Source organism: Barbus barbus (assembly GCF_936440315.1).
Source record: "Barbus barbus genome assembly, chromosome: 43".
NCBI classification, from domain to species: Eukaryota; Metazoa; Chordata; class Actinopteri; order Cypriniformes; family Cyprinidae; genus Barbus; species Barbus barbus.
The window spans coordinates 19,225,545-19,251,083 of NC_136721.1; the positions used below are offsets into that span (position 1 = coordinate 19,225,545).

General features: G+C 36.2%; 1 protein-coding gene across 1 annotated transcript; it reads right to left on the minus strand.

Annotated features, from left to right (window-relative positions):
• Window positions 1-456: 456 nt before the first annotated feature.
• Window positions 457-25,149, minus strand: LOC306862010 (cytospin-A-like; the record flags this gene model as incomplete). Its single annotated transcript, XM_079404585.1, has 16 exons — window positions 457-2,617; window positions 3,954-4,013; window positions 4,665-4,781; window positions 11,464-11,566; window positions 15,443-15,608; window positions 16,555-16,644; window positions 16,930-17,005; window positions 20,087-20,211; window positions 20,511-20,674; window positions 20,809-20,984; window positions 21,089-21,162; window positions 21,552-21,759; window positions 22,552-24,203; window positions 24,360-24,504; window positions 24,652-24,832; window positions 25,112-25,149. 16 exons carry the CDS (start codon window positions 25,147-25,149, stop codon window positions 2,528-2,530), a joined length of 3,465 nt encoding a protein of 1,154 aa, XP_079260711.1. The 3' UTR covers window positions 457-2,527.
• Between the last annotated feature and the right edge of the window lie 390 nt (window positions 25,150-25,539).

Consider the following 25,539-nt stretch of genomic DNA (forward strand, 5'->3'; position numbering starts at 1 on the left):
AGGACCAAGAAGAGATCAATATATCAATATATCAGTGTTTAAATAAACGAGTGATATTAGGGAAGAAAATAGATTGAGAGGGGTGTAACAACCAGTGTTAATTTATTATTAGTAGTAATTTAAAGTAGCTTTTATATATATTTTTTCATTTCATTTGATTTTATTCATTTTGAAATATATGTGTGTGTGTATATATATATATATATCTTTAGCTTTAATTTATTTTTGTTTTAATATTTTAAAATAATTTTCAGTTAGTTGCCAAGACACATTTTAAATTGAAGCTTTTCACCTATTAATATTTTATTTTCATATTTTAATAAATTTTGTCTCAGTTTTAGTACAAATAATAACACCGGTTACAACCGGTTTCAGTCATTATGAAAGAATAAAACCAATTCACATAAAAAAAACACACTTGAAAATATCAGACTGCATTTGTGCACAAATATTGTTCTCACAAAACCTTACTTTATTTTTTTCCAAAATCCTCCCCTTAACATGTCGTACAGTGCTCTAGGAATCTTTCTTTGTGAAACAAAAAAATATATCTAGTGTCAAAAAGGAATTCCAGGATTTATACAAATATGAATTATGGCAAGTTTTACAGGAACGCACAGTATGATATGGCATGATTTGGTTCAAATCAAAATCTTCATATTAAACTGTACACGATACATCTCACAAGAAGATCCAAACAAAAATACTCCTTGTCACTACTGACCTTTTCTAGGTAATTCAATGACATTTCCACATATAAACAAACCAATACACCACAGAGGACTGTCAAACAAAATCTATCATTTAAAACACGACAGAGCTCTCTGTAGCTTAAATGGAATAAATTATAGTTTTGCAAAAAACATGACGTGCCCTTGACATAAAATTCACTTTGAACTGCTGTGATTAGCAGAATAATTTAGCTCCAACCCACTTGATCCCTTCAACAGAGGTCTCAAATTAACAAAACAAAAATATTAAAAAAGCAGTACGTTGAAGACAGCAGAGCAAGTTCATCTCAAACATCAATTGTGCTATTGGCTTTTCCTTTTCAATGTAAGGCTTCGGATTTGTGTGCGGAGGCTTATCTTTGACAGATGGACAGTATATAATGGGAGATGTACAATGCATGATTTAGTCAGTGCGGATGGATTGTAGTCGTCTTATTTCACATTTCATATCATTGAATACACATTCAGCCTTTTTCATTTGTGCTTTTATACCCATAAGACAAACTCAATCTGAATCAGCAAGCTTCCAGGACCCAGCTGGCTTTAGGTGTCAAATAAGGATTAGTAATGCGTAGACAAAAAGGACTGAAATGCTGAAAAATATCTTGTAAAACAGAAAACAAGCAGCCATGCATTTCATTTGTGCTGATATTTCAAACAGAAAAAACATCCTGCAGCATTTTCAGTGATGGAAGGTCAGCTGGAGTGAGCACTGAGGAAAAAAAAACAGCTTCATTAAAAAATTACATATTAGATTAATAATTAGCTTTCTAGTAGTTTATGAAAATTAAACAACATTTTGATATCAATAAAACTAAGTTGAATGTTAAAGGAATAGTTCACCCAAAATTAAAATGTGCTGAAAATTTCAAAAGACGTAGATGAGTTGGTTTCTTCATCAGAACAGATTTGGCAAAATTTAGCATCACATCACTTGCTCACCAATGGATTCTGTGCAGTGAATGGGTGCCATCAGAATGAAAGTCCAAACAGCTGATAGAAACATCACAGTAAGCCACAAGTAATCCTTCAATTAACGTCTTGTGAAGAGAAACCAATGCATATTTGTAAGAAACAAATACTTTTTTCAAGAAACAAACCCATTCTGACGGCACCCATTCACTGCAGAATATCCATTGGTGAGCAAGTGATTTAATGCTAAATTTCTCAAAATCTGATGTATAAAAAAAACTCATCTATATCTTGGATGGCCTGAGGTTGAGTAAACTGCCAGCAAACTTTTATTTTAAGGTGAACTATTCCTTTAAGGAGCCCTGTCTTTTTTAGTTGAATTTTTTTTAAATAAATCAAACGACAGATTTAAGCTTATTTAGGCTAAAGAAAACACAAAAACGCCATTTTTGTGGGCGAAGCCTGTTGTGGCATCACTCTTTGGAATAAATACTGATAAACTAAGACCAATACTGGCATACAGAGGGCATTATGACAAAACTATAAAACAAGGCAACTTTCAAAGGCAAAGGTATTCAGAAATACATATTTTTGTTGCTCGGTTGGCACAATACACTTTAATTAGTGTTGCAGTGTTCTTAAAAGGAAGTTGCTGGCTCATGATCCCACTGACTTCCCACTTCTCTTCAAAAGCACCGTTGTTCAGAGAAGCTAAGTAGGTTCTGGCCTGTTTCAGCAGCTATACAGGATTCTGGGAAAACACTGGAGGAAACAGTAAAGTTGTATCGGTAAGTCCCCCATTCGCAGCTAAGGCATCTGGGAGACTTGTAGCATCTTGGCCGCAGCAAGGAAGGTAAATCGACTGCAGCCGTTCAAGAAGATTCTCAGGTCTCAAAATACTTATAGATGGCCGTCATGTAGGTCATGACACTCTGCCAGTCGGGTCTTTCTGTGTGCACCATTTCACCAATGTCCTGTCAGACAGGGAGAATGAGTCAGATGTGGGAAGGCAAGAGGAATTGGTCAGAAAAAATGCTGTTCGTGTCAACATGCTGTGTGCAGTTACACAAGAAAGCTTGTTGAGCAAAGAGCAAACGACACAACTGTTACAGCAAAACTAGAAGTCACGGTTTTACTGCAAACACAGCTTTATGAAGGCATTAAATTAATAACAGGTGCTGAATTAAATACTTCTGCCTCTTTTCAAAACAAGGAACATATTTTCTCCACCAAAACTGCTAAATAATGTCATATTACTACATCATCTATTCAAGTTATACAATCCGAATTGGTTCATTCTTTGTATGTGCTGCCCTTTTTACCACATGACATGATTTTTTAACATTGCAACAAGGCGAAACGAAATGATTTTATCAGCTAATATTTATAGAATGAATGGTAATGGAATGCAGCATGACAGAGTGGAATGACTTTCTTAAAAAAAAAAAATCATAGGAATAAAAACATGCATTTTAACAACATACCTAAAAGGTGAAATTAGCTGTAATCAAACAGGCTATGACAAGAAAACCAGATCATAAATTAGGAGGAGCATTGATGATTCATAGTTGAATGTTTCTCAATTTGAGATGTTATGCCAGGAAAATGCAGCTGTAAAACATTAATGCAATTAGCGATGACTTCAAGTAGTATTAACTAACAGGGTGGAGAGCAAAATTGGGAAATTATCTACTAATGTTGAGGGAAATTAAAAATAAAAGAAGATTTATTCAACAGATCTCAATAAAGAGATTGTACATCATATTGAGGTCATATATTTTTAACAGAATTTCATTAGGAAAGATAAAAAGGCATGAATAAAACAGGCCTCCTCTGACAGGAAAGTTATTAAAATGCATTTAAAAAAAGCTCAGCAAGGCTGCATTTATTTGATTAAAATACAGTAAAAACAGTAATAATTGTGAAATATAATAATTGAAATGATCTGTTTTCTATTTAAATATATTTTTAAATTAAATTTATTCCTGTTATGGCAAAAGCTGGATTTGTGTCACATGAGCCTTCAGAAATCATTCTAATATGCTGGTTTATTATTATCATCAACAGTTGTGTTGCTTCATATTTTTATCGAAACTGTGATGCATTTTTTCCAGGATTCTTCGATGAACAAACAGCTCAACCGAACTGCATTTAACATCGACATCTTTTGTGACATTATAAATGCCTTTGTCACCTTTGATTAATTTAATGCATCCTTGCTTGAATGAAAGTATTAATTTTTAATTAGGTTCTGAGGCACTGTAATACAATGTATATATTAATTAGCAGTGATGTTTATATTAAACCCACCAGTGTCGATTTAATTCCCACACTTTCTGCTGCCTGGAAGGCCAAAGTGAAATTTCGCCTCTGCAAAACACAAGAAGAACTGATGTCAGTAAATTAATTGAATTATTGGGAATTATATGCAAGCCTTCTCTAAAATGTTTTATTGTACCAACTGATATGTGACTCCGGATAACAAAACCAGTCTTAAGTCTCTGGGGTATATTTGTAGCAATAACCAAAAATACATTGTATGGGTCAAAATTATGGATTTTTTTATGCCAAAAATCATTAGGATATTAAGTATAGATCATGTTCCATGAAGATATTTAGTAAATTTCCCAATGTAAATATATCCAAACTTCATTTTTGGTTAGTAATATGCATTGCTAAGAACTTACTTTAACTTTAAAAGGAGATTTTCTCAATATTTAGATTTTTTTGCACCCTCATATTCCAGATTTTCAAATAGTTGCATCTCTGCCAAATATCGTCCTATCATAACAAACCATACATCAACGAAAAGCTTATTTATTCAGCTTTCAGATGATTTATAAATCTCAATTTAGAAAAATTGACCCTTATGACTGGTTTTGTGGTCTAGGGTCACATATATACTAACTGATGTGTGAATTCAGGTAAACTGGGCCAAATTATCACAATCAAATTAAAAAAAATTGTCCAATTTACCTGAATTCCCCCTGTTTGTGCCTTATGCGTGTTGAGTGTACAGACCTTGTCCTGGTTGTTGAGTTCGTGGTAGGGGATGTGTGCCGGCAGATAGGTGTGAAGTATGGCACAGAAAGCGAGCCCATCATTCCAGCTGCTGCTGAAGTTGGTGATGTCAATGTTCTGTGTGCGTGCGGAGGGGGAAAAAAAAAGATCAATAATTACAATTTCAGTAGATGAACTGAGGGAATTGGGTGGGTGATTCAGAGGGACTGATGAAGCACTGAATCTTTCCGTGTCCCAGTGACATTATGGTTGTAGTTAAGAGCCACAATTGTAAATCTTGACAGAAATAATGTCTTTTTTCAGTGTTTACACAAACGTTGGAAACATTGCTTTTCATTTTTGCATGCCTATCTTACCTTATCTTGCTACATACAGTGGTGTGAAAAAGTGTTGGACCCCTTCCAGATTTTTTTATTTTTATTTTTTGCATGTTTGTCACGCTTTAAAGTTTCAGATCAAACAAATTTAAATATTAAATCAAAGATAACAAAAGTAAACATAACATGCAGTTTTTAAATGAAGGGGTTTTTTTTTTTTTTTAAATGAAGGGAAAACAAAATCCAAACCCACATGGCCCTGTGTGAAAAAGTGTTTGCCATTGAAGGACAATGTCCAGCCATCTGTTCGTGACCTCAAGCTGAAGCCAACTTGGGTTCTGCAGCAGGACAATGATCCAAAACACACCAGAAAATCCACCTCTGAATGACTGAAGAAAAACAAAATGAAGACTTTGGAGAGGCCTAGTCAATGTCCTGACCTGAATCCTATTGAGATGCTGTGGCATGACCTTAAAAAGGCGGTTCATGCTTGAAAACCCTCCAATGTGGCTGAATTACAACAATTCTACCAAGATGAGTGGGCCAAAATTCCTCCACAGCGCTGTAACAGACTCATTGCAAGTTATCGCAAACGCTTGATTGCAGTTGTTGCTGCTAAGGGTGGCCCAAACAGTTATTAGGTTTAGGGGGCAAGCTTCATTCAACTTCATTCAAAAACTGCATGTTGTGTTTACTTGTGTTATCTTTGATTAATATTTAAATTTGTTTGATGATCTGAAACATTAAAGTGTGACACGCAAAAAAAAAAAAAAAACCTCAGTAAGAGGGCCAACACTTTTTCACACCACTGTACGTTACATTATGTTCACTGTACGCCTATTTAGTGCTTTCAGCCACAGATAAGGTCATTTTACTGAGCATGAACACGTGATACAATATTTAGCAAAATTCTGCTCATAATCAGCACTAAAAATGTGAAAACAAATGTCAGATTCTGTGTAGACTTGTTTACATTAAAATGTGGGTCAGAAATTATTCGTAAGTAACAATTGTTTGAAAAAATAACATACGTTTACAATAAGCTCTCCATTACCTAGAACTTGATGGATGAGATGTATTCTGGGTACACTGTTGTGCAACCAACCATTTTCTCACGCACTTCCACAAAATGTGACTGAATTGAACTTTTATGCTGTTCTGAGAGCAGTGATCAACTACGTTTTCATATTCGCTTACGGACAGTCTTGCCTCATGCTGAAGTGTTTGTTCAACAGCCTTGCTTATCTGTATCAGCATACTTCACACATGCTTCAATCCATACACGGAAGTAGCCATCTGACTCAATGCGGGCCATTTATGGTTTTGTTGTGACCAGAAAAGAGGGTTTGCGTTCATTAATGCCAACGAACGCAATCCTTCTCAGATCTACAGTTGTCACGTGTTGCATTTGCACATATAGACTACCATTCAACAGTGTGGGGTCAGTATGATTTTATTAGACAAATTAATACTTTTATTCATCAAGGAAGAATTAAAAGCAATAGTAAAGGCTTTATATTGTTACAAAAAATATATATTTCAATTAAATGCTGTTCTTCAAAAGAATCCTGGAAAAAAGTATCATGGTTTCCACAAAAAAATATTAAGCTGTTTTTGACATGAGAAATGTTTCTTGAGCACAACATCAGCATGTTAGAATGATTTTGGAGGGATCAGGTGACATTTAAGACGACAGTTCACCCAAAAATGAAAATTCTGTCATTAATTACTCGCCCTCATGTCGTTGCAAAGTTGCAAACCCGTAAGACCTTCATTGATCTTTAGAACACAAATCAAAGATATTTTTGATAAAATGCGAGAGCTCTCTGTCTCTGCATAGACAGCAAAGCAACTGACACGTTTAAGGCCCAGAAAGCTAGTAAGTACATCATCAAAATAGTCCATGTGACATCAATGGTTCAACCATAATTTTATGAAGCTACAAGAATACTTTTTGTGTGCAAAGAAAACAAAAATAATGACTTTATTCAACAATTTCTTCACTTTTGTGTCAGTCTTTGATGTGCGTTCAAAAGAGTACATGAGAGTGCGTCGTGGTACTCTCATGAACAAGCATCGAAAACTGACATGTTATTTGTGCACACCAAAAGTATTCTCGGAGCTTCATAAAAATAAGGTTGAACCACTGATGTCACATGGACTATTTTATTGATATCCTTTCTACCTTTCCAGGCCATGAACGTGGTAGTTGCATTGCTGTCTATGCAGGGTCAGACTCAGAAAGCTCTTGGATTTTATCAAAAATATCTTAAGATGAACGAAGGTCTTACATGTTTGGAACGACATGAGGGCGAGTAATTAATGACAGAATCTTCATTTTTGGGTGAACTAAACCTTTAAGACTGGAGTAATGATGCTGAAAATTCAGCTTTCCATTGCAGAAATAAATCAAATACAGAACCGTTATTTTAAATTGTAATAATATTTCACAATATTACAGTTTTCACCCTGTTTTTCAACAAACAAATGCTACCTTGATAAACATAAGTTTTTTACGGATTCAAAATTTTTGAACACTAGTATAGGTGCAATTAGATTACAACAGAGGTGCAATAGGCAAACATCATTATCTAGTGCTTTTTTGTATTATATCTGTTTTTATATCTGATTAATATCTGTTTGGGGCAGTCGTGGCCTAATGGATAGAGAGTTGGACTTGTAACCCTAAGGTTGTAGGTTTGAGTCTCAGGTCCGGCAGGGATTGTAGGTGGGGGAGTGAATAACCAACACTCTCTCCACCCTCAATACCACGACTGAGGTGAGACCCTTGAGCAAGGCACCGAACCCCCAACTGCTCCGGGTGTGTGTGATGGGTTAAATGCAGAGCACAAATTCTGAGTATGGGTCATCATACTTGGCCACACTTCCCTTCCCCCCTTTTCCGTTTTTTGAACCCAAGATTGGCTTTGTTTGTTATCCAGGTATCCAGGTATAATTCCAGGTAACGAAATACGTAGGCTGTATGGTGGCAATTTACTGGAAGTGATATTTGTTCACCCATTCTTCTGATCTATATTCGAGAGTTTCCAAAAGAAACAAAAGCACTCTTTCAGATTACGCTATCACCGACGTCCTCTAACAAAAAGATTTGAAAGAAAGAGTAACAGCCTTTATCAGATGTGGCAGGCCAGTGTAAACGTGCAAAGGGACCGTGTAAATTGGCAGAGCTTTGTGGCAACCCACAGAGAGTGGAGTGAAAGGAAGTGATGAGCTCATCAGAGTGGGCCACAGCAGCAGGGGATGGAGAGGCAGCAACAGACCCAGGTCTGTGGAGCACCAAAGTGGTCTCACAATGATAATGATGCCCTGTTTTTCCATCAAGAGATCTGTGCTAGCACACGGACCACTGACTGTGGCAGTGCTTCTTGTAGTAAGTGTCCCCAAAAAGAGTGTAATTTAGCCACACAATAATGCCATTGTAATTATGTAACAAAATATCAACCTAAGTGGCAAATGTTTTGGGAAAAAACGAAACAAAAACATGGCACAAATATGTGGTAATTTACCATAAAAATAAAAAAGGTTTGTTAAGATTAGTTGTATTAGGTATCATGACAATTATCACTATGAACTGTACTTTTACCACATTTATTAATCAGGTTAATATTTGTTTAAAACTGTTGTTTATGAATAATTTACGTTCGTTCATTAGAAATTAAGGTTGATTTATTCAATTTTAAAATTGTTCACAACCACTAAAAAGTGTCGGGTCAGTAAGACTGTTTAAATAAAGAAATTCATTTGATTCAATTTAGACACTTTAAATAAATTAATTGAAATTTACAGTAAATGTCTTCACGATCACTTTTGATTAATTTTAATTTAAAGTGTCCTCCCTGAATCTTATGTCCAAAAAAAAACAAAAAAAAAACTTATACATTTATACACACACACACACACTGACCTTTTGAACTTTCTATTCATTAAGCATTCTGAAAAAAAATATATATATACACACACACACATCACAGATTCCACAAAAATAATAAGCAGCAACTTTTTTTCAACATGATAATAAGAAATATTTTTTGAGAACTGAATCAGCATATTAGAATGATTTCTAAAGGATCATGTGACACTAAAGACTGGAGTAGTGGCATTTGAAAAATAAGCTTTGCCATCACAGCAATAAATGACATTTTAAAATACAGTTTTTTATTATAATAAATATTATTTTACAATGTTGCCATTTTATTGTATTTTTATCAAATAAATGCAGCCTTGGTGAGCATGAGAATCTTATTGATTCCAAACAAATTAACAAATTCAATTAAAAAGAATTTAAGACAATGGCCATGAAATAAAATAAATTATTCAGACACAACTACACCTCTGCTTACTTCCTAATCACCTGTGTGTACTTGAGAGGAACTGACTTAATAAATACAGTAAGACCAGGAACAAGTACTGAGGAAGTTTAAAAGGTCAGTTTTGCTTATACTTCAACTGTAAATTCTTTAAATAGCATTCACTATCATTTCACAACCCTCCCTTACAATTCAGTGCACAAACTCCAGCCACGTATAGTCTTCAGCCAAACAAACATCAGCACAACAGAACCGTGTGAAGAGAGAGTTACAAAGACATTGAGACGTGCTCCCTGTGTCCTCTCTCGTTTGTGTGCCTGTGTTCAAAGTGAGAGGCTAATGAAAAGAGGTCTTGTGTGCAAAAAACAGGAAGGCCCAGGGGAGAGAGCATTAGGCTAATCACATTGAAAACGGAGAAACTGAGGCCCGCTCGCTGCAAAAAGTGCACTCCAAGTAAAGCCAGGCCGCTTGTAATGAACACATTAGAGTTGCAGTGAAAAATGGCTTTTATCCACTAGTGGACATTACCATCAATCACACGCACACTTACTGTGAGACAGACAAAGATACAGAGAGAAAAGAGGTGACAGAGATGGTGGGGTTATGGGAATGTGGTGTCAAAATGACAAAAGAACCACCAAAACTGAAAGTGGGAAAAATCATAGTTGGCCCAGAGGTGATAAGACAGACAAAACCTCCAAACTTCATATTTCAGAATCTGCGAAATTAAAAAGAAAAAGACAACTTTAAATCACAAGGTGTTCAAAATCACCAATCTGTGCCCACAAGGGTTCTTTGCTCTGATTGGCTCAGATATTTTCTGTTTGTGACATGGGGCACTAAGCAGGAGAAATGTAGCACACTTCCTGGCTTGAGGAAAACCATGGTAACATCATGGTCCAAAACCCTCTCTGAATGGTAAACATTTTATATGCTTGACGGGAGAAAAGTAATTGCGATAGAAGGCGAATCTGTACATTATGCATGGTCACCTTCCATTTTAAAAGCAAACACACTCAAACAAGAATACCTGAACGCTGATAACTGTGAATTTGAGGACTTTAAGCTACACTGAAATAAATGAAATAATGTTTCTATTGTTTAACAAGATGAGGTGGAGACCACAGAGAAAATCTGGCATTTAAAATCTAATTTAAACCTGGTAATGAACAGGTTTTGAAAATTGGAACATGGGAAAGAAGGTCAGAACGAATAATAATAAAATAAACTCTCTCTGTCTCTCTATCTACTTATCTATCTACCTATCTATCTACCTATATATATATATATATATATATATATATATATATATATATATATATATATATATATATATATATATATATATATATATATATATATATATATATATATATATATATATATATATATATATATATACACACACACACACACACACACACACAACCAGCATATATAGTGTATATAATAAAATTAATGAATAATATATATATATATTTATTTTTTTTTTATTTATTTATATATTTTTAAATGTCTCATCTCAATAAGGCTGCATTTATTTGAAAATACTACAAAAACAGTAATATTGTGAAATGTTACAATTTAAAATTACTACATTCAATTGTAATATATTTTAAAACGTAATTTATTCCTGTGATGGTAAAGCTGAATTTGTATTACTCCAGTCTTCAGTGTCCCGTGATCTTTCAGAAATCATTCTACTATGCAGATTTGGTGGTCAAGAAAAATGACTTATTATCAATGTTGCAAACAGATGTGTTGCTTAATATTATTGTTGAAACTGTGATACATCTTTTTAGGATTCTTTGAAGAATAGAAAGTAGTTACTTGTGTGTCCATGTGAGTTTGAATTTTTTTATTTAAAGATTAAAAAAATGTGAAGTTTGAAGTAATCTGTTTTATTTTCTCACAGGCCAATATATTATTAATAGGGGTACATAATTTCATATTTTGACAAATAATTCATATTATGAACAATATTATAAATGCAGATGTTTATTTTATAATAATATATGTCTAATATTTGCCTAATAGGACCACTTAAAAAAACTATAATTCGCTGATACCATCATGGTAATCAATATATATTGCACATGACTATTAATCACAAGTGATTGAAATAAATGTAGATACAAAAACAACAACATGTACCTGATAACCCTCAGTCTTCTTCTGGCACCACTTGAGCAGAGCATTCCTCTTGGATCCTCCATATTCCCTGGCTAACGCAGACAGAGGGTCCTTCCGTTCCTCTCTGGAGAGACATCAATCACTTTAACAACACAGTTCCTTCGTATTGGATTCAACTTTAAAAGCAAAAACCATACTTCATTTTTTTTTTTTTTTGCGGAAATTCTACCAAGATGCATTGACATGATAGATGCACCAACTTTAAGACCTTTCTGACACTGTAACAATTTGTAAATTGATCATTGATTCTGTATTGTAAAAATAGATAATCTTACCTACACAGAAAAGTACGGAAGAAGATTAGGGACAAGCAATAAATTGCAATAAATACCATTTTGAGATTAAAGTTGTTAAGTTTTGAGAAAAAATTTGTTAAATTTAAAATGTTATACGAAATAAATAGTTTTTATTATTACTAAATAAAATGTTGAGCATAAACCCGTTAAATTTCGAGAAAAGTCGAAATAAAATGTTGAGAACTGCAGACGCTGTTTGACACTCGCCAACGAGATGAAATTAACCTGACACGAGTGTGTTTATGCTACGCATTTTAATAACTTTTTTTCTCAAAATTTAGTGACTTTAATCTTGAGATGGTTTTATTTTTTATTATTGCTTGGCACTAATCCTCTTCCATAGAAAGTCAACTCACTGCACTGAAGAGTAGAATTATTTAAAAAATTGTAGTAATTAGCAAATTGACAGTGTCCTATTGATATAGACCATTTCAACGGATTTTCGGCGGTATAAGGAAGTGACGTCTTTGTTCCTCGGACGTTTCCGGTTAGCATTTGAGCGCATTCAAAACAATGGCGGCAGGATTAATGCCGTTTAAAATGTCGAAATTCAAATTAGATCCTTGTTGCTCGGTGGTTGGGTGATCCCTCTGGGCTGGAACTAACATTAATTTATAAATGATCTGAAATCAAATGGCTAGATGTCCGAGAAACGCGCCTGGATTGCAGCAGTGAAGAGAGAAGCAGAATAGACACTAACAGCTCAAGGATATACAGCGCACATTTCCATTCAGGTAAGGAAAAGTTCTTGTTCTTGTTCCATTTGATTCTTTGTATTTATTTACGTTAACTGTTCAAGTATGATGCAGCATTGCGTTTTTGTCATTGTTTACATATGCGCTTAGTGTTTTGATTCTTTTTTAGTGAAAAAGGCCAAGCTTTTATTTCCGTTTTATTGCAAGCGTTATGTGGGCTAGAATTAAATATGAGTTCTCCTTAGTTGTCTAGCTATCTTATGCTTGTCTAATGTTAATTCCAATATGTACTGATGTATTAAACAATAGTATTTGTAAATATTGTGCATTAAATAAAATAATTGTTTTTGTACTTTTGTCTTTAGGAAAGCCATCATCTGTAATGTAAGACACCTAAGACAGTGAGTGCTACAGGGAGACAGGACAGTGCCAAATCACATGAGACTATATGAACACCCAGATGTGTTTGAGAACTTGATGAAATGCAATGTAGTACTCAAAGCTGCTCATGGTCAGCCTGCTGCTTTTGATATAAATCTGCTGGAAACAGTCTTTTGTTTATATGCAGTACTGGTCAAATGTCTGGACGCATTACTATTTTTTATGTTTCTGAATGAAGTCTCTTATGCTCATCAAGCCTCCATTTATTTGATCAAAAATACAGACAAAATCAGTAATATTGTCAAATATTACAATTTAAAATAATGTTTTTTTGTTTTAATATTCTTTATATTTATTTCTGTGATGCAAAGCTGGATTTTGATCAGCCAGTCTTACTCAGTCTTAAGTGTCACATGATCCTTCAGAGATCATTCTAATGTGCTGATTTGATATTTGGTTATTGTGACTGTTGGAAACAGTTGTGCTGCTTAATATTTTTTCTAGAACCTGTGATACTTTATACAGGATTGATTGATTAAACCCTGACAGGGATTTTCAAAATTATAGAAATCTTTCCTAACAGTATGCCTTTACTATCACTTTTTTAAAATCAATTTTAAAAATTGCTGAATAAATGTATTCATATTCTTAAAAAATTTAATTAAATTCTGAGCCCAAACTTTTGAACAGTAGTGCATGTTGTTACAAAACATTTCTATTATAAATAAATGCTGTTCTTTTATTCAAATAATACTAAAATGATCTCAGTTTATAAAGAAATATTAAGCAGGACGACTTTTTCCATCACTGATAATAAATCAGCATATTAGAATGATTTCTGAAGGATCACGTGACACTGAAGACTGGAGTAATTATGTTAAATTCAGATTTGATCACAGAAATAAATTATTTAAAGCATATATTTTAAATTATAATATTTCAAAATATTACTGTTTTTGTCTATATTTTTGATCAATTAAATGCAGGCTTGGTGAACATTGGAGACTTATTTCAAAAACATTAATAGTGGCCACACTTTTTACCTGTATGTGCGTTTACAGTAAATGTGCATAAAAACATACATACCCACATATATACTGTATGTAGTGTGTGTGTACGCCTTTATTAATCTGCATGTAGGCTATACTTTTATCATTATAAAAAAAATAAAAAACAACGAATAAAGGTTTATGCAAAACATGGTAGCCAGCACTGAATTGCATTCATCTTGTTTATTTGTGACCACATGATGGCTCAGATAGCGCATTCAAATGCTTTCTTGTTCCACAGCAACAAACTTGACCAAACTAAGCACGCATTATAAAACGAATGAAACCAGTAATCATGGCATGAAGTGATTAGCTTACCAGCATTCATTTAGCGTTGTAATAAACATGCATGTTGTGTAAAGCCACAGTGAAACGATATGTATTGTGAAAAGTGCTGTACAAATAAAAACGAATGCATAGACATACAGACTGACCCAGCAATGCAAGTGAAATGTACACCAAAAACCTCCCCGGATATCTTAGCACAAACCATGATAAGTAACACTGTTTGTCTTACGTCAGTTTAACCGAACAGAAGACTGATGTCATCCATTGTACAAACAAATGATCCCAACTTTTCTGCTAAGGAGTTAATTGTAAGCATCCAGACTGCGATACGCGTTTACTGCCCTCTCTCGTGTACACGGATGCAGCATCAATCAGAGCTGTCCGGAACACACTTTTAATGTTCTTTGTAAGTTTGCATCTCAGTCATATTTAAAGGGTAATTCTATATTTTTTTTTTTTTAATACCTAACTTGTGTTTTCGCTAGACTTAAAAAGGATGCGTTGTAGGTTTTGATAGATCTGAGATTTAAAAATGGTGCTACCGGAAATGCTTCAGGACCAGACATGCGCAGTAGCGTTCCAACGCCTTTGTTATCGTTTACGTCCTTGAAATGATCTATACAACCTGTAATGCTGGTAAAAAATAGACACTTTATAATAAGAAAAATAACAATAAATTAAAAAAAATAATAAATAAAAATAATAATGATAAATATATTTTAATAATATAATTATTTATTGTTGTCCATAATTTTAAGATTATTTTATGTTCTACATTATATTATACACTTAACAATTAAAAGAAAAAAAAATTCCCTGTGCATAAATGTCTAGTTTCAACCAGCCAGCACTTGAGTAAATCCAGCTACCATCAGAAGTTGTTTCTGATTCTTCCAGCAAGGAAGTCAATGCTACGACCAGAAGGAAATGCTCTGATAATAAAGAAAAGCGCAGAATGATTCAACTTCCTCCAATGGCCTATTCAAAAGCCATGGTGGACCCACGGTCAGGTTTCAGGACAGGCAAATGAGTGACATCCATTATCGAAACACTGACCTGTCAACACCGCAGCGAACAGACAGAGACAGAGATAGAGTGTGAAACAGAGACATCTGGCAAACCTGACAGCGAGAAAGAGTCTTCTAGAAAGTCAACAAAAGAAGAGCCAGAGCAGAGATGAACATAAAAGAGACGGAGGCAAACAAAAAAACAAGACAGGCCCGCCACTTACCGTAAACGTCCTCGTGTGGTGGGAGTTACGGAGGCGGTCGGGGAGGAGGAGTTGGATGGCAAAGAAAGCTGGGGAGAAGACGAGCTTAGCGCGATGATTGAAGATGACGTTGATGCGTCTGTTACCGACAAGTCTCTCTTTAACTCTTCACTGTTTCTGCGAGAAACTGACAAGTAGAGGATGCATGGACATTACAAAATCTGTGTGCTGTTAAAGGAAGAGTTCACCCAAAATGAACATTTGCTGAAAATGGATTTATCCTCAGGCCATCCAGTTTGTTTCTTCATAAGAACAGATTTGGAGAAATTTAGCATTACGTCACTTGCTCACCATTGTATCCTCTTCAGTGAATGGGTGCCGTCAGAATGAGAGTCCAAACAGCTGATAAAAACATTGCAACAATCCACAAGTAATTCACACGACTCTCAACATCCTTAACATCCTTTAAAATAAAAAGCTATGATTTAACTTTAAACCGTTACTTCTCACCAAAATACGAGTCTTCTATACATAATAATGCTTTCTACAGTGTAAAAGTAGTCTCGTCTGGAGAGAAATATGTACAGATCAAGCAGTTTCCTTTTGAAAAGAGTCCAAAACAATTCTGAATAAATGTATTGGTGGATTGTGATGTGAGCGGACAATAGGAGATGGACTTTTTGACTACAGGAAGCATTATAATGAATTATGGACTGGTAATTTGCCCAGAACTGATGGTTTAGCATTAAAGCACCTTGATGGATTTGTTTCTTACAAACTTGCAGCTTTACGCTTCACAAGACATGAAGTGATGGAGTGTGAAGTGTGGATTAGTTGTGATGTCTTTATCAGCTGTTTGGACTCTCATTCTGACGGCACCCATTCACTGCAGAGGATCCATTGGTGAGCAAGTGACGTGATGCAAAATTTCTCCAAATTTGTTCTGATGAAGAAACAAACTCATCTACATTTTACCTGGCCTGAGGGTGATTTACATTTTCAGCAGATTTTCATTTTTGGGTGAACTATTCCTTTGATGTCACAACACACAATGGATATTTTGAATAACTGTATAGTTGAGTATTTGACTGTAGTTGGAGCAGAACAAGTACTATAAACCGGTTTAAACGTACCTGATATAGACTTAGTCGAGTCTTTGTTTGTCACCCTCTGGAGGCTGCAGATGGGGCGCATTACAGGTGAGGTCCGGAGGAGGTGGTCTACTATTAAATTACATAAAAACACAATCATGACAAAGAATAACAGGCTTTATGTGGCATGACTAAGCTTGTGCACTTCTAAAATAAATATCCTGCTTCCTTCTCAAGGCCTGGCACACAATCTCAGTGGTCATTAACTGCAAATGTTAAGCCTGAGGGAAGCGGTACAGCGCGATTACACATGACCTTTAACTCTGAGTTCGCCTCTGGATAACTAGATCAAACCAGTGTGAGGGAAGACCAAAAGATCAAGGAGTTAGATTTCAAGTGTGACTAACGTCAGCCCACCTGGTATGCTCAGGTCCGTGTAGCTCGGTCTCTTGTCCAGCATTGATGACAGTGGTTTGGTTGAGCTGGTGTGCCTCTGTAAAATACAGAAAAAAACATACAGAAGGTCAAAACAGGGCTGGGCAATACAGCTAAAATTGATAATAAATATAGTATATATTTAGATTTTTTTTAAATTAATTGCTCTGAAATGACCTTAATGATAACCAAACCAGTTTTTCCAAGCAGATTTAAAATAACCATTAAAAAAAAAAGATTTAGGGAGGTTTTTAAAAAAAGTGTAACTAAATTAAAAATTAATTATATTTAATAATTTTCATTATTATGCACCACTATTGTTTTAGTTTTATGTACATACTATTATAGTATTAACAGCTTTTATTATAGCGTTTAAATAGCTTTTATTTTGAGATTTTTATATCTTCAGTTTTTATTTTAATCTCTGTTTTGGGGTTTGCATTTTGTTATTTTAGTAGTTTTAGCCTTGTAATATTTTAATACAGATTTATTTTATTTTATTTCAATTTGAATAATTTCAAATAATTTCATGAAATATACTGTGTCTGTGTGCATGTTATGTATTATTTATATATATATATATATATATTTACTTTGTGTGTATATATTATGGTTTTTGTTACATTTTAATTTTAAAACAGACTCCATTCAGAATTCATGAGACAAGTAAAGTTTGCGAGGCTAGTCTTATGATAGTGTGTCAGCATTAAAACCTGTATTGTGTTGTATGCTCTATTTTAGATCACCAGCAAAATCATTTAGAATATATCCTAAATATACAATATAATATATATCCAGCCCTAGTTCACAGCACAACGTATATAATAAATTCAATGAAGTTATATTAGAGCTCAGGTGGTCAACACAGTTAGGTGTGAATTGTTGATGTGTTTAAAGCACTCTGTTGTTTTTCATAGCCTAAACGGATAAGCGCTACTGTCCTGGCTTAGAAAAATTGTCGGTAATTACTATTTCTAGAAAAATTCACGGCTCTTTCTTATGCCAAATAACAATTTCAAAAATACAATCATGCTTAAGCAAAAACATATTGGCTGTCTGCAAGTTACAGCAATACATCTAGCAATTGCAAAGTGGTATTTTTCTGGCCCAAGTCAAAAGCCCACAACAAGAGTCTATGATATTCTGGTCCTCTGATTTAGATCCCATCCTTCAGTACCAATCAAAGGGATAAAACTGAATGCTCAAATGTGAACCACCTCTTCAACAAGCAGCATGAATTTATGACCATAGCACATCATGTTCTGAACAACCAACAATAAACTCAAATCCACCACAAATATACTACAAGATCTCTGTGCCTTGCATAAGTACGTCAAACTGCCTAATTTTTTTCTTTCCTTACAAAAACATCCTGTTTTGGCACATTTTGAGGAGACTTGCATGACCTATTCAAAAACAGCAGCACGGCAAAGGACATCCGTGAAGGACAGAGGGAGAGAACAAGAAGGAAAGCCCCACTCCAGCTCCACGCACAGCAGGTCTGGAGATCTCATCTGACAGACAGGGGTTTTAGGTCAGAACATCCCAATAGAGAAGAATACAAACATCTGCTAGAGTGATCAGAAAGACCCATCAAGCAAATTCAGTTTTAAGATACATTTTTTTACAACAGCTTTAAATGTATCCAGTCATATTTATGACAAATATACTACCAAAGGTTTTGGGGTCAGTATGATTTTTTTTTTTTAAAGAAATTAATACTTTTATTCAGCAAGGATGTATTAAATTGATGAAATGCATCATTAAAGAGATTAGAAATAATAATAATAAAAACAAATATTTCGAAGAAATGCTGTTATTTTTTTCACTTTCTATTCATCAAACAATCCAGAAAAAAGTATCACAGTTTCCACAAAAATATTAAAAGGAGCACAACATTTTGTTTTTCACATTGCAAATAAGAAGAAATTGTAATTTGGCAGCAAATCAGCATTTTAGAATGATTTCTGAATGATCATGTGACACTGAAGACTGGAGTAAGGGCTGCTGAAAATAATGAATCAAATAATAAATTAACTAATTTTAAGATATATTAAAGATAGAAAACGGTTATTTTAAATTGTAATAAATTTCACAATATTACTGTTTTATTATATGCAGCTTTGGTGAGTATAAGAGACTTCTTTCAAAAACATTACAAAATCTTACTGACCCACACATTGAACAGTAGTGTCACTATTTTAAGTATTTTGTTTTCACAATGATGTCAAACTTATTTGTTATGAATACTCTTATTTTATAAAATAATATAAAAATACTGAAAAAAAAAAAAAAAAAAATTATATATATATATATATATATATATATATATATATATATATATATATATATATATATATATATATATATATATATATATATATATATATATATATATATATATATATATATATATATATATATATATATATATATATATATATATATATAATTACTGCATAATTAATATATATGAAATATTTGGGGGTAGAATAGGCCACAACTATATTGTGATTTACACAGCACTATCATCATATATTATTACTCAAAACCTGACATGAAGTTACTCTTGGCATATTAGATTAGTTGGTTATATGACTACATTCCCCTATTCATTAATTCGTTAACACTTTACAATAAGGTTCATTAGTTAACTACTTTAAATCAAAACGAACTAAGATTGAACAATACAAAACAGCATTTATTAATCTTAGTTAATATTAAATTTTAACATTTACTAACGCATTATTAAAATCTAAAGTTGTGTTTGTAAACATTAATGCACTGTGAACTAGAGGGCTGCATTGGGTTTGGGCTCTCGCGGGACCCATGGGAGTCAACACAAATCTCGCGGGAGCGGGCGGTCAGAAAATTTTGCGGGAGACTCGCATGGAACGGTGTGTAATAGAAATGGAGTCAATGCATAAAGTTGAGAAGAAAACAGTCCCGCAAAGGGCTCTACTGTGAACTAACATGAACTAACAATGAACAACTGTATTTTTTAACTAACATTAACGAAGATGAATAAATACTGTAATAAATGTATTGTTCATTGTTTGTTCATGTTAGTTAATACATTAACTAATGTTAACATGACAACTTATTGTAAAGTGTTACAATTAATTCTAATTGTTTATACCTGTATAGGAGAGACAGCAGCGGCTGGAGGGGTTTTGATGGGACTGGGACTGAGGGGCATTCTGGAAATAGCGGCAGCAGCAGCAACAACAGGAACAGCAGCGGCAGGACTGGCTGGAACAGGACCTGTATATAGAAAAAATGGACTGTTTAGGTGAGGAAATAGAAAAAGTTTTATATTTGCATTCCAACATCTCAGATTGGCAATTTGTCATTTAAATCATGCTTTCTATTAAAAGCAACTTGCATTACACTTCGCTGCAGAGCAAACCCCTTGGGCACACTTACAGCAAAATGGCTCAATAGTCCTTGTGAAGTTCAAACAACCTACAACCTTTTGGCAACCAATCTAGATTTATAAACACCAGGACACAACCCCCTAAATGTGAGCATGTATCTTCATAAATCTGCATGAATTTATGAACCTTGTGAGGCGTTGTCGAAGCTCTTGATGAGTGTTTTGACAGTGGGCGAAGGTTCAGAGGAAGTGGAGGAACGTCGGCTCAAGCCCATCCCCTGCCTCAGCGCAGCCAAGTCTCTTTCTACAGCGTTCATATAATTATACACACGGCCACGCTCCTCTTCCTGTCTGTAACGCAAGACACACACTGACGCTTATATCTCCAGCATATGCAAATATTTGCATATACAAAAACAATCACACAACCTGTGTCAACATCCCTGTTGTCACAACACATTGTAAATTTACATTACATCTCTTACTTCCTGCTCTTTAGTTCATCCAGCTCTTTGTTCATTTTCTCATTTTTCTCCTGAGCTTCCTGCAGGCGGCGCCGCAGGTCTCCGATCTCCTCTTGAGCTTCTGTCTTAATGTCATTGGCGATGATGACAGCTGTTTGCAGATCAGCTTGGAACTGACGCCACTCGGCTGATTCCTCCTGTGAGTGACAGGTGTCAGTTGGAAAATGAAAGAATGAATCAATCAATAAATAAATGGTATAATGATAAATGAAACAGAAACAAATAAAAAGAGAACATTTACCCGCAATTTTCGGTGAAGAACCTTAATCTCCTTTTCCATGTCATATTTCTGATCATGAAGCTTTTTGATGGAATCTAAAGTGAAAAAAAATGACAGAAATAAATAGAGATTTATAAAGAAAGTTAAAATATCATTAATGTGTTGCTGAAAATGAATTTTAATCAAATACCTAATTTTATTTTTATACATTTAACCCTTTCATTCTGATCAAATACTATAAATTATTTTGTATGTAAAATGATCAAGTACTTGACATTAAAAATGAAAGCTAAAGAAAATGTCTGTCTATTGTCTACTCTGATAGCTCAATGACGCCTCTATGTGGACAGAAGCATGAATAATCACAAGATAATGAAAAGAAAACATTTGTTTGTTACATACATAGATATAGAGAAGTACATGCCACACTGTGTGTCATTTAAATATAAATAGATTTTAGTGACCATTTTGTCACATGACTTACTCTCCAGGTCAGAAATGATGAGGTTGTCATGAAGCTTGACAGCACGATGCTGCTCGACTTCATCTTCCAGCTCAAAGATGGTCTCCTTCATGTCAGCGATCTCTGTGTCCTTCTCCTCCAGCTCAGAGCACTGCTGCTCCAGGAGCCGCTTCTGCTCTGCTAACTGTGCCTGGACATCGCCACGAAACGCTCGGAATTCACCGTCAAGCTTTAGCAAACACAAAGATACACATTAGCCGGGATACATGTTGGAAAATGTACAGCTACTACTTAACCTGGAGGTTCACTATCTGTGCTTTAAGCATATGCTAATTCTACAACCTGTTCAAAACTTCACAACACAATGCCAGGCAATTATTATATGCCTGCTAGAAATTCTGAGTGGTTGTTAGCATGTTGCTACTAGGAATTGTTGTTCAAAATTTTAAATAAGTTGGGAACTCTTGTTTGACTTTTAAGAAGTTGAAAACTACCTATTACCCATGCTAATGCCTGCTCAAAACTTGATATAATCACGTTATGATGATCTGGGTGGTTGCTAAGGCATTGCTATGTTGTTGTTGTTAGGTATTCCAATCATGTTACTTGGGAAATAGATGTTCAATATCAATGCTCAAAACAAATGTTGGGAACACTTTAACTTGCAAGAAGTTGAAATCCAGCTACATAGCTAATATGCTAATGCTAATACTATGCTAAGGCACGGTGAAGACTGACACAAAATTTTTTCACATGGACTGTTTTAACGATGTCCTTGCTGCCTTTCTGGGCCTTGAAAGTGGTAGTTGCATTACTGTCTATGGGAGGGTCAGAAAGCTCTCGAATTTCATGGAAAATATCTTAATTTGTGCTCCGAAGATGAACGGAGGTCTTATGGGTTTGGAACAACATGAGAGTGAGTAACTAATGACTGAATTTGCATTTTTGGATGAATTATCCCTTTAAGATAACTTAAGATAATCAAAGGTATGAGGTACCGGAGTATGTTTGTAAGTTTCACCTTGCTAATTGCCCCTTGGAGCTGGGCAGCTTCACTGTGTGTGTGCCCCAGTTCCTCTTGCAACTGAGCTGCTTTGGCCTCTGCTCGCTCTTTGTTTAATCTCTCGCTGTCCAGCAGGTGTCGTATGTCTGTCTTTTCCCCTGCATTGTGGATGGAGAGTAGCTGGGCCACTCTCTGCCTCTCTTGCTCAAGCTGGATTCTGCAGCGATTCAGCTCCACTTGCTCCCCTTCAGACACCACCCTTAGCGCTTCCAACTCTGCTTTAGCAATGGCCCGTTCCCTCCGCTCCATTTCCACAGCTCTCTCTGCCATATGGACACGCTCCTTCAATGCCGCCATCAGGCCTTGGGCTTCTGCGTTCTCCTGTTCTGCCATCTTGAGTGCGCTGCTTAGCTGTTGCTGAACGCCCAGCAGCTGCTCCCGCTCAAAACGCGAGCCCTCATTCAGATCGGCGTAGCGCCTTTCCAGCTCCATGTATCGGCCGCTTTTGGCATCTTCATCATCCTTGGCGTAGGCCACACGATGCTCGTCAAGAAGGCCTCGGAAGTAGTCCAGCTGTCTTCCGTACAGTTCCAGACGCTCCCCTTGTTGACAGAGGGAGTCGACCAGAATGGCACGCTCCTCGCCCAGGCGCTCATTCTCTGTGGTCAGCTCTTGCGTGATCTGCTGCAGGTCAGCAAGTTCCTGCAGAGTGGCCTGGAGTTCTTCTGATGTGCTGTGCTGGTTCTCCTCCATTTGATGGATGCGCTCAGTCAGGCAGGCCACAGAAACCTCACTGGTGTTCCCGCTGCTACCCCTGCGGGAATGTTCCCGGCTCGGTGGCCCTCCTTCTGATTCAGAAGAGGATCCACAACCTGAGGGCGCATCCAGAGCATCATCGCTGGAGGTGATCGGCTGGTAGGCCTCACTGCACTCACTGTCCAGTGCATCAGAAGAGCCTACACGTCTCGTTTCTGAAAGCAGATCCTCGGTAGAGCCTTGGGCAGAGCCTTCTGCAGAAGATGCACGCATACCACCCCTGCTGTTTTCGCTATGACCTCCACTGCCTCCACCAGATACAAGCTCAGGACTAAAGGACAAGCAGCGCAGACCTTTGTCAGGGCTGTCTAGACGATGCTCCAGAGAGAAGCCAAGAGCATTGAGACGATCCTTCAGCATCCGGTTTTCACTCTTCAGCATATTTAGCTCATCAAGGATGCCCTGGTTCTGGTCTTGAAGGAGGAGCAGAGTTGACTCCACATCTGTGGCAGTGATCACAGGAGAAACCGCTTTCTCCTGAGGCTGCTTGGTCTCTTGAGATGCTTGTTCTGCATCAAGGACCTCAAGTTCTTCCAGACCAAGCTGGGCTCTCATACCTTTAAGTTCAGAGCGGAGATGGAGGATCTCCAGGTCTTTGCTCTTGGCTAAGCCCAGCAGGTCCTTCACTTGGCCCTCCAGCACTGCTTTATGGCTTATCTGGCTGTCTAAGCGAGATTTGCTCATCCGAGAATCAGTTTCAGCTACGGTTCGGCATCGCGATTGCTTTTGAGGCATGGCATCAGTGGGTCCGGCAAGCTTTTTGGCAACACTAGTTCTGGAACGTTCTCGCAAGTTCTCTCGGGTTGTGCCTGGATCCTTGGCTGCGGATGACAAGGCACGCCTTCCTGAAAGACCTACAGAAGAAAGAAATGGGTATAAGCAGAAATATTTCCATAAGCAAATAACTGTTATGGATATTTCAGTAGCTGTGGGCTTCAAAGTATTTTTTGCAACAACAAAACACTTCCCCTTAAACATCCAAAAATAACCAAGGCAATGATTAGCACTACCTGAATTGGTCTTGGACCTGGTCTCAGTACTGCTGGTGTTCTGAGAGGAGCTTCCTCTCTTGTTTCTAGCAGTAGTGTTACTGTTGCTAACGGATACTGGTCCACTTCCTGCACTCACCGCTGGGAGATCATCATTGCTCTTAGCCTGGTTAGCATGCAAAACAAAAGTTAATGATCTGCTACAGACAAATCACAATGCAACACAAAGCTAAATTCTTAGCTGGCACTTGGTTCAACATATTCATAATGATTAAATACAAATGTTTCAGCTTCCTCCATATTAAACAGTTACCTTAGACAGTGGAGCTGAACTCTGGGTTTTGTTCGTCATCTTGCCACCTGTGCCCATATTGCTGCTTCCCTCAGGTCTGCCTGGGGCTTTAGTGCCCGCTGAGGTTCTGGAGGTGGCGGCCGTGGGCTTGGTCGCCTTTTTCATGCTTGACTCCCGGTTCTTGATACATTTACAGCGTAGTCTAAGTGAAGGAAAACGGCCAATGAGTCATTTGCACATATTACACGCATTCAAACAGACCAGCAAAAAATGAAGTTAATATTGAATGACAATTTCAGATAGCCCACTCCTTCGGAAATTACAGAACAGTTTCTGAACAGAATGGCATGCAGTTCTAAGTAAACCCAGCCGTAGAAAAAAATACATAAAGACATCACTACCACATTTTTTTTTTTTCAAACCTTTCGTTTTGTCCTGAAGCATTCAATCATGCAGAGCTTTAATCGAAATATCTCATTACCTTACTCCAGCACAGGTTATTTTCCTCGGGGAACACATTGTGTACAACTCTATGTTTTTGCTTGGAGACAGTTGGAATGTAACATTACGGTCCCCGAGGACTCTATTTATGCAGTTTCACACACACTGTAAACTCAGACACTTTAGTGGAAAACAGTCATTGGCCAGTGTTTGAATGCACACAAGACTGTGTGATTGGAGGAGGGTCAGAAGAGGATGGAACTGCCTTTCTTATCACATCATCATGGGTGGAGGCCAATCCCACTGGAAGAGCTGACCAACTGCGTCTAGCCTTAAAAGGCTTTGAAAGCCCCGAGCAGCAGCGCTAGGCCTCAGGCTAGAAAAACACAACAGCTATACGTCGCTCAGAGGGGAAAAAAAAAGAAGCTGTTTGAAAAATGAAATTGTTTGTGTGTGTATGAACATGTT